This window comes from Mizuhopecten yessoensis, unplaced genomic scaffold (genome assembly GCF_002113885.1).
Source record: "Mizuhopecten yessoensis strain PY_sf001 unplaced genomic scaffold, ASM211388v2 scaffold3457, whole genome shotgun sequence".
Lineage (NCBI taxonomy): Eukaryota > Metazoa > Mollusca > Bivalvia > Pectinida > Pectinidae > Mizuhopecten > Mizuhopecten yessoensis.
This window is the reverse complement of record NW_018405054.1, coordinates 9,196-20,460: the sequence shown is the minus strand read 5'-3', so window position 1 is coordinate 20,460 and position 11,265 is coordinate 9,196. Positions and strand designations below refer to the sequence as shown.

At 33.5% G+C, this 11,265-nt stretch overlaps 1 protein-coding gene across 1 annotated transcript in view; it reads left to right on the top strand.

Annotated features, from left to right (window-relative positions):
• The window catches only part of LOC110447525 (putative ankyrin repeat protein RBE_0220), a 13,943-nt gene extending 2,784 nt beyond the window's left edge, over positions 1-11,159 (top strand). The window contains exons 3-6 of the mRNA XM_021493292.1: positions 9,163-9,246; positions 9,398-9,481; positions 9,633-9,716; positions 9,868-11,159. Of these exons, the coding sequence (XP_021348967.1) occupies positions 9,163-9,246; positions 9,398-9,481; positions 9,633-9,716; positions 9,868-10,098 (483 nt within the window). The 3' untranslated portion in view covers positions 10,099-11,159. The remainder of the gene's footprint in view (positions 1-9,162; positions 9,247-9,397; positions 9,482-9,632; positions 9,717-9,867) is intronic.
• The last annotated feature ends 106 nt before the right edge of the window (positions 11,160-11,265 follow it).

The following is an 11,265-nucleotide window of genomic DNA, read 5'->3' as shown; positions in this document are numbered from 1 at the left end:
TTTTTTTTTTTTTTTTTGAAAGTCATTAATATGAGCTGATTGTTTTCGGAATCGGAAGCTATACACCTAACGTGATGTATTATGTTTACAAGTACAAGGATATCTAGTATGGAACATGGTCTGTTCCTCTGCCCGTTTGAAATTCGAAGTTAAAGAAGTTAAAAAATGTAATATGTACAATGACAAAACATCCAATAAAAAAAGATTTGTTTGTCATTGATACATATCTCGTTTCATTATCTTTGACCTACCAACTTGAAATATGCAATTACTTGCTATGAACCTACATGTAGATACATGCAACTCGTCGGCCACATAGACACGCAAGTAGTTATACAATAGGNACTTGAAATATGCAATTACTTGCTATGAACCTACATGTAGATACATGCAACTCATCGGCCACATAGACACGCAAGTAGTTATACAATAGGGACTCAAAGAAAAGTGAACGTAAAGGAGGTTTATTTTGAGCAAGCCCATTTCCCTGGTTATCAATATGAAAAATACATGATGCTTTAATTTAATCATACATGTTGAAAATGAAGTTCTTCCTGTTTTATGCATATACGCAAATGTATACGTAATTGTTAATTGTTTATTAAATGTTTTCATGTAGACATTGATGTAGTCACATTGTGCTTCTGAACCAAACCTCCAGATATTTTAAAACAAAAAAAAAACAGCAAAAGATGGCAATTGTTTATCGGTGTCGATATGATTTGATATATTCATACTTACATTGAACTTGGTACTGATTACGTTAGTTACAGTTAATTTCATCTCACTATGTCGCACTCAAATCACTATGACAGACATGCCGACCCTAGCGAAGTAAATAAATAGACATATATAACGGCTATATAACGATATTTCATTTTGAATTGCACAACAAATTTTAACAACTTATACAAATATTATTTTCCTTTCTTGTTTCTTAAATTTGATTAGTTTTTTGTTTGATTGGCAGCTAAACTACAAAATGTGTAGGTGTGAAAGAGGGCCATTTAACAAAAATATTTCGGATCTCTAGTGTTAAGTTCAAGGTGAAGATATGCGACACATGCTGATACATTCATATTCCAAGCGGACGTAGTTATGTCACTGCATACCATAACATATTTGATTCATTTACATAGTATATTAATAAATGATCATTAGCAGTATTATTATATTGTAAGAGTGGCATTTAATAGACAGTGTACTCAGGGTGAATTTGAGAGGTTATAGAAACGTAAAGACTATATGTCCTGCAGGTAAAAAAAAGCTTTATCACCAGGAGTCGTCTCACCTTCACCTTATTATTGGTGTATGAAAAATAGTTCTGTATATAGTATCGCTCTTTCTATTAATATTTGTATATGTAGTTTGTGTTACAGTCTGTTTATGAACATATTCCTTTTGAGCTTTCATGAATATGACAGTTGAAATTGAAATTTTATGACATCAAATGCTGATACCAATCAGATTCTTTTTTGGTTTTTGATAGGGGTTAGGGTTAGGGTTAAAAAATAGTTCCGTCGACGGTTTGGAATGCGAATTTTAAGAAGATATATAATCTGAAGCGTACAATGACAAAACAATCAATACTCTAATAATAGGTTTGTTGTTGAACATTTATCTGATTCGCAGAGATATCTGTCGTTTTAAGTTGAGTCTACCAGCTATCGGGATTCAATGCAGTTCCTTATTCTACACACAGTTTACTTTACTACATTTAAACATCAACAAAACGCTATCTTTTTCTGTCGGTATCGATAAAACTAAATGTTATCATATTATTATTGTACTTGGAATTGTTTCAGTTATCTATATTAAAATAATATCACTAGGTTTCTTTTCAATCATTTGTTTAAATGTACCAACCCTAGCAAATTTTATAAATAGATAAACGTGTGTAACGAACTTACACTTTAAATTGTAAAAACGTTAACCTATAAAAATACTAATATTTCATTAAAGCTGACAGTGCGAGTTAAAAACACACTCACATGAAGACTTTGAGAACACTGTCAAGTTGGTTGTTACTTATGGCACATTCTAGAAAATTGTGTCTCCAAAATAAAATGTATATGACTGAACATACTTCTTCAAATCTCATATATATCATCGGTCTTTCACTTGCATAGAACTGCACCAACACACAAAAACTGAATTATGAACTCGAAGTCTTCGTCGTGTAGACGCTTTACTAGCAAAACACGTGCGAAATGCGACACTCCCATATGTGTAGTCAACAATGTGAAATTTGATTATAGAACCGTTCTCATGGAAATGATTGGAATAAATATTGTTTACGCACAAGAGGTTATAACTAATTTGATATCTAACCGGTAGGCATCAGCGTTAGTCGTAAGTTTGCTTCTTTCAGAGCCGTTTTGTTTGGGGAGGGGAAATGATTGTGCATTAGATGTTTTAATTGGTCGTATTGTACTACTATTACGACTTTTCTTAATTAAATGCTATCTTTGATGTGTTCATTTTCAATTGCATTCACCTGATCTGATACAAAGTGTCGGTTAAAAAACAAAAAAATAACCGCTTTGACGGTTAAAGCGCTGTTTATACCCAGCGAGACCCATACTCGTTACTAAGCAAGGACAAACTAAAATGTCGCACTTCCTAAGAAACGATAGTCGGGAGTGATGGAGAAGATCTGAAAACCAAAAAAAAAAGTGTTTTTTTAATTCGCAGCTATAGCTGCACTATAACATGTATAGGTGTCCAGTTAGTCGGGTCTCTGTTGTTAGATGGCATGTGAACAGGGACTTTTTTGCATTGAAAATGTTATTTTCAAAAATCACATTTCAAAGAAAACAAATATGATTTTCCTATGATATTTTGTTGCAACTCCATGTATTGTTTGATGCAGTACGCTTTGGCACATCTGACCAAGTGAGGTTACTGTTCGATAACGGAGCTGATCCTTACGGGGTGATAACTATCATTTCAAATTTAAAGTAGCTTACTATAATTAACAAAAATTCTCGTTTCTAGTTCTATTTTAAAATAAAAATAAAAAAAAAACAACAGTAAGATTGGACAACTTTCCATGAACATAACTGTGAATGACCCATTGTAACAACGGTTACATGGTACATGTGTCTTTGCGTTTTGTCACAGCAATAGTATCCTTTTATGATAATGATCAAAAGCGTCATAGGTATGTTTCTAAAATAAAATTCGAACTGAAATTTCTCGACAAACATCCGTGAAAAACAAGTTATGCAAGAATAATAGAAACTGATTTAGACTGTCAAGTTTACAATTATTTAACTCGTTATCATCTAAAATAAATATTGTTTCTAAAATTGACCTACCTGTGTTCAATAGTGTAATTAATATCATGTGTTTCTGACAGTTATTGATATGGACGGATTTTCAATTGAAAAACATACACCTGACGTAATAAAATCGGTAAAAATGTACAAGGATATTAAGTATCGTACCGGGCTCATGCTGCTTCATTTCCTTAGTTTCTAGTGTTTATAAATGTTACCAGCAGTGACAAGGCTTTACTACCAGTAACAAAATAGTTCCGGTGTCTGTTAGGAATTCGAAGTTAAAGTAGATATAGAATCTAAGGTGAACAATGACAAAACAATCAACGATTAAATAACAAGTTTTAATGATTTAATAACCCTAACCCTACTATATTTAAAAACACAACAACAACATAAAGCCCCCCATTTCTATCGGTATCGATAGATTAAATATTATCTTCATACTATTGTATTTATATTCAGGTATTTATATTTAGTATTATCTCACTAGGTTTCTTTTCAATTATATGTATAAATATGCCGACCCAAGCGAAGTATATAAATAGACAAACCTATGTAACGAACTTAAACTTTAAATTGTAAAAACGTTAACTTATAGAAATACTTGCCACTTTTCCCTATTTTATCTAATATATCTAATACCGGGTTCGGACAAAGACACGTATCAGTCAGGATAATGTCGTTGTTCTACTATCACATTATCGTCATTGATAAACTTATGTTTGTTATCTGTCCTGTGTTTCCCTTCTCGAGTTACTGTTGGTAGTTTTGCAAACTATTTTTTTTTTTTAAATAGGCTGAAATAATAATGCATAAGTTATATTTAAAAAATCAATATATAAATATATAGAAAAGGTATTTTTTAATACATCCAACATTCAACAGTTGATGCAAAGATATTTTTTTATTTTAAGGTTTTAGTCCATCCTCATCAGATATAGAATAGTTCAAATCGGCTTCGATTGAATGGAAAAGAAAGATGACCGCTAAACTGCTATGAGGGATTTTGACGATTCCTGGTTGTTATCGCAATTTTCCAAGACAAACCTGTCTCAGATTACATATATACTTGCCCCTTTATGCATAATGTCATTAAGTGTAACATTGTATCCGAATAATTAGGTTATAGAAAAGAAGAGACAAAGGTCAATCCTAAAACAAATAACTTGTTATTGTGTAATCGATTGATAGAACGAGATAAAAACGCAGATCAGACTAGTTAAATATGGGTGTCACGATCGCGATTGTATTTAACGTTATTCTAATTGCATATGTTTGTCAAACACAATGCAGTCTTGCATACTACCTTAATATTATTCCTGACGTCACAATAGGTGATTACATTATCGTTTTGCAAATATATCACAAAGGAGAACTCAATTCCTGATGGTGGTGGGGGAGTGTAATTTTGTTTACATAATTGATAATGCAATGTCGTCAATCAAAATAGACAATGAGCCTATGTCGCTTGTTTCGGACAATAGGACTGAACTCAGACTATGGAAATACTTTTATTCATACAAATTCCTCAGATAAGGGACGAGCCAATATTTGTTGTGACTGGTTCAATATAGCTCATTGTACTGTAATAAACAGCGTTTGTTTTCAATATCATACCGGCATAAACATTGAAAAAATACCGTTCAATCCTTATATTTACATGGTAGATATTTAGTTATTATTGACCTGAATATATATATTTCCTTATGATTTTAATATTGAAGTTTCTGTGTCATCAGCTCAATTAAGATTTTTAGAATATCCTGATTTGTTCAGCTCCAGTCACACTTTCACGGTAGCGGCCACGGTATACTCCGAATGTCCCGGTTCTATATACCGTGGCCATCCCTCCAATTTTGGTCTGTAAACAGTAATCTACGGTGTTGCTATGATTTTACTACAAAACAGTTGTCTCAGATTAATCGAGACTAGAAGAGGAGCTTCAAAATGACGCTGTTCGAATTGCGTTCATAAAGGTAATTTCTCCTACTAATGCTTATAAAGGAACTCGCAGTGGAAATATACAAATATGCTTACATCCTCATGTAAATAATCAACGAAAACATATTATGCATGACACGTTCAACATCTGATACAATCCACCTCTACATGTATTTTAAACGTTTATTGTGTGTGATGATGGAAGCATATGATGCGTATGAAAAAAGTGAAAAGGGAGAGCAAATATATATTTACAATTACTGCATGGTCATGAATATAGTGGTCAAAGGAAGCATCAGAGGTAACTAGTTTTACTAAGTAATTTAACAGTGTTTGTTGATTTTTCTTTTTCTATTTAACGTTGTCAATGCATGCACTTGTGAAATTATTTGGAAAAGTGTTCAATGCCGTAAATGTTTTTTATGAAATAAATGTTTGTCCCGTTGTCGTGTAAGTGGAAAAGTGCGGGTAGCCTCATGACGATTTGTCTCCATCTTCCCGGTAATATATATGACCTGGTCCCTTATAATAAATTTAAGATGCCATCAAAGATTTATTCATTTAGATATTGGCTGGTGTACAACTAACTTCTGATAATGAATATTCAACTAAGACATAATCGTATTCCTTTCAAAGTTATTTCAAAATGAGATAGGAAATGCATGACTCTATTTTTGTGCCATTTGCCACTACTTTTATTTCTAACTTAACTGCCTCGTTCCGAAATCGTCATATTTGGACATTTTAAATGGACTACGAATACAGAGAAAGCAGCAAAAACATGCTTGGCAGTCCTGACAATATGTAAAATCAATAACTTATACGAGGATATTAGTTGTCTGTTACAGATTGTTATAAATGTTATCTGAAAAACGGTGAAATGCTCACTAAACATAAAGACTAGACAATATTTTGAAATCGCCTTGGGTCAGATTTGTGCTGAAGAATTTGGCATCGCAACTCATGTAGAATTAGTTTTCCAAACACAAAGACATGGTTTCAAATAAACTTAGATAAGTGTAGTTTTGTGCCAGATAATTGTGAACATTTTGAAAGATACATTGTAGAAACGAGTTATGACAATGACTTGCTTAAAGTTCCAAAATCACATTAGAAAACAATGCGAGATGACATACGCAGAACATTATCAAAACTCAGCGTTCAGTCTAGAACGTAAGGCCGTGCTAATGGGCAGTAAGTTGTGACAACAAAGGTCGATTGACAGCGTAAATTGAAAATTCGAGTTGCTTATAGTTCAGTTCATTCAAAGACTAATAGCGAATCTACACTGATGTGGTCCGATACTGAACAAGGGGAATTCAAATGGTTGATAAGTGCAGTTGAAATAGGAGCGGTACAAATAGTTTGCAATAATTGATGCTCAGCTATTGACAGATGTGTTAACAATAGGAGGGGGTGGACTTTTAAACGAGAAATAGACTAAAATAATTTGGTACAAATCTGTAGGATAGTCATAATGTTCTCCAATGGCTGAGAAATGTGTTTTACAATCTTAGTGTCTTTTAGACAGTGACTAACTGATGACTATGCTAATTCGTCCCGACAATGTAACGGCTGTTTCCTATCACAACAAGCGGTCCATGCAAAGATCTCATCGACATCGTAACGGCAATTTGGGCGGTTGGAATAAACAATATCGTGTACATTAGCTGTTCACAAGAGCTGGCAAGAAACAATTCTAGAGCCGACTTTCTCAGTCGACTAAACGACAAATGCGAGTGACGAATGAATCTATAATTGTTCGATTCTTGAACGCAATGTAGGGACAACACACAATTGACCGATTTGCTTAGTTTTTACCACAAAGCTGAAACAAAAAGATCAGCAACCTGTATCAACATCCGTTAGTATCGGGCATCAACGTGTTGGTATAGCAGGATAAGGTTGTCCAAAACCATTATGTGAGCTCTACATTCTGACTTATTCCACAAATAATCGCGGTCATTCGAACAAAGAACGCCGACAATCATCCAGCATCGCCCCGGCGTGGAAAGCCAACAGGAAGTACCACAAACTACCGGAGGGATTGACAAGCCCTTCATTTCGCATACGTAACATCAAGCTTTCGGTGCTGAGTACGTGGGTGCCTGCAGAGCCACTTCAAAATCGTAAACTAAATCGGTTTCACTGTTTTGACACTGTAGTTGACTTTCCACTACGTAGTTTTAGAGTTGTAGTCCATTTTCGCCAGAATATTGCTCTTAACTCGGACAAACCACGGTTAAAGCTGAACTGCACTATCTTGTCAAGTGAGACTTGTCAAAGATAACAAAAATAAAATTCCTAAAATAAAAACAAAAACGAATTACTTTTTATTTCCGAACGTGCCTAATTTACATAACTTTAAGCATGTGCAGACACGTAGGATGTAATGGCGATGCCCATGGTACAGAGTGGTCGCCCAAGCAGGCAGACAGAATCGACAGAAAAATGCACAATAAAGGGAAAGTAAACATCGATGAAGCCTTATACCAATGAGGTGCGCTTAAAGTGGACAAAATGGTCTTGTCTACCACTATAAGGCTTCCACTTGACAAGCTAGAACTGAGTCGGCGGCTAAAAGTAGCTGCACGGGTTTATTGGTAAACATTACCTCTGACCCAGTCGAGGATATAGTCACTATTCGTTGGATTCTGCTTCGTAACGTTTCGTGAATTCGCGAATGCATTATAACAATGTAAATATGACTTCAATCTGATGAGATTGGTAGCTGCCGGAAAAAAAGTTTCACACGATTATACTTGACGTAAATATAGGTAATCAAAATTTAGAATCGTCTCAAACCAGTATATTTATAGTATTCGTGGAATTTGATGACTGCAATTGACAGATTGCGACACGGTAACTGTAATGTATACCATATCTCACTGTAAGGCATTCATTAATGAATAAGAAAAGGGAAATTATTATGTTGCCTATATTCGTGTAGACATCACGTTGTGATATACGTTTATACAAAGCAATTAGGGTTTACGTCGTATTGCAGCAATGTATTCACCAACAGTGGAGTAAATGGAATCAATAAATTATACATATGTTATCAGAGTTTTGATTTGCTAAGTCTTGACACTACCAACATCATAAGAAACTTAATGAACGCCTCCATTACCATGAAAGTTTTCAACTCCTACAAAGACAGATGATCATATGAGTGCATGATTGTGATGCAATTTGGAACATTATGTGTCTTGGTAGAATTTGTTGTTGATTTTTTCCAGCAAAGTATTTGTATGGATTCAAATTATGTAAATCTTCCGCTCGACTTGATTTTGTTTTTAAGGGAATCTGATTGTAAAAGAGAGTTTATTAGGACTGGTTACAAAAACCTTGCTTAGTTATCAATTTGCTTCTAACATTTATCGACGGTATGTGTTCTTTAAAAAACAAATAATCTATTGATCACGTCGACAATTGCATAAATGTTTACTTCTCTCCTGTTTTATTTTATTTCGGTGTTGGTTTTTAATTCATATGTATATAAACACTATAACATGTACAAGTGTCACAGAGAGCCTTTTAATAGACAGGTTTCCGGGTCTCTGTTGTTAAATGACAGGTGACGAAGGACTTACTTTCCATTAAAAATCCTGTTTTAAATCATCACATAGCAAAATAAATATGATTTCCCTACGATGTTTTGTTGCAGTTCGACGTATGTATGATTGAAAACAGGATTTTTAAGGAAAGTAAGTCCCTCTTCACCTGTCATTTAACAACAGAGACCCGGAAAACTTGTAATCGACAGGTTTCCGGGTCTAATTTGAAAGATGACAGGTGAAGGGGGGCTAATTTTGCGTTAATTTTAAACATCTCATTTCTGACAAAATTAATGTGATTTTAAATATGTGACCCAATGTCACATCAGTTACATTTTTTAATCTGAATAATATGATTTTCCTCCGATATATTGTTGCAGTTTGATGTCTTGTCAGAAGCAGTACGACGTGGGGAATCTACTATAGTGAAGTTATTGTTAGAGAACAGAGCTGACCCTAACAAGGTAAGTACTATTACATTTTCAATTAAAAAATGTTCACCATATTATAAGTCACATGCGACAATCTTTCTATGAATATGTGTTTGACCCAATGTCACATCAGTTACATTTTTTAATCTGAATAATATGATTTTCCTCCGATATATTGTTGCAGTTTGATGTCTTGTCAGAAGCAGTACGACGTGGGGAATCTACTATAGTGAAGTTATTGTTAGAGAACAGAGCTGACCCTAACAAGGTAAGTACTATTACATTTTCAATTAAAAAATGTTCACCATATTATAAGTCACATGCGACAATCTTTCTATGAATATGTGTTTGACCCAATGTCACATCAGTTACATTTTTTAATCTGAATAATATGATTTTCCTCCGATATATTGTTGCAGTTTGATGTCTTGTCAGAAGCAGTACGACGTGGGGAATCTACTATAGTGAAGTTATTGTTAGAGAACAGAGCTGACCCTAACAAGGTAAGTACTATTACATTTTCAATTAAAAAATGTTCACCATATTATAAGTCACATGCGACAATCTTTCTATGAATATGAGTTTGACCCAATGTCACATCAGTTACATTTTTTAATCTGAATAATATGATTTTCCTCCGATATATTGTTGCAGTTTGATGTCTTGTCAGAAGCAGTACGACGTGGGAAATCTACTATAGTGAAGTTATTGTTAGAAAACAGAGCTGACCCTAACAAGGAAAGTACTATTACATTTTCAATTAAAAAAGGTAGTTCACGACATGTTTTAGTTCATATTCAAAATTCAACGTTCCCTATTAAATCAGTAACTTTGAACATCCTTTCTATGAATAAGACCCATTGTCACATGGATTCCAATGTTTGATATGTGAAGTTAGAATTTGGTATTATGTTGTTGTTTCCACTGTCATTGCCGGATTAACTACAATAAACTTCATGATAAACACATCTAATCATTGTCGTATGTAAATGTGTCTTTTCGGCATTTCACAGCATTAGTTCCAGAATAAAAATGGATCTAAACTTTCTTGAAGAACATCATAGATAAAAAAAAATTGCAGTTAGTGCGGGAATAATAGAAATTTACATGAATTGTAAATTTTACTTAAAGTTGAAAAAACAATCACTTAAAATAATTACTGTTATCACATTTGACTTGACCTTTTCAAAAATATTACTTATTAAATTTCTTTTTGAATGTCATTAATATGAACTGATTTTTTTCACAATACGAAGCCATACACCTAACGTGATGTAATATGATTACAGGTACAAGGATATTTAGTGTGGTACCTGGCCTGTCATGTTGTTTCATTACTAACGTTTGTAGTGTTGTAAATTGTACCAACAGAGGCACTGCTTTTCCATTAGTAAAACAATAATTCCTCTGCCCGTTTGAAATTGGAAGTTAAAGACGTTATAAAATCTAAAGTGTTCAATGATAAAACAAACCAATAACAAAATGTGTTTGTCGTTGACCAGTTAGCTGGTTCGGAGATACATAAAATATATCGTTTCATTAACTTTGACCTACTAACTTGAAATATGCCATTACTTGCTATAAACCTAGATACATGCAACTCACCGGCCACATAGATAATAATGTGGTTATGCAAAGGAGACTCAAAGAAAAGTGAAAGTAAATGAGGTTTATTTTGAGCAAGCACATATCCCTGTTTATAAATATAAAAAATACATGATGTTGCTGATTTTTTCTTCTATGCTTTAATTTAATCATACATGTTAAAAATGAAGTTCTTCCTCTTGTATGCATATACGCAAATGTATACGTAGTTGATAATTGTTTATTTAATGGTTCCATGTAGACATTGATGTAGTCACATTGTGCTTCTGAACCAAACCTCTAGATATTTTAAAACATCAACAGCAAACGATGACAGTTGTTTATCGGTATCGATATGATTTGATATTNAAATGGATCTTAACTTTCTTGAAGAACATCATAGATAAAAAAAAATTGCAGTTAGTGCGGGAATAATAGAAATTTACATGAACTGTAAATTTTACTTAA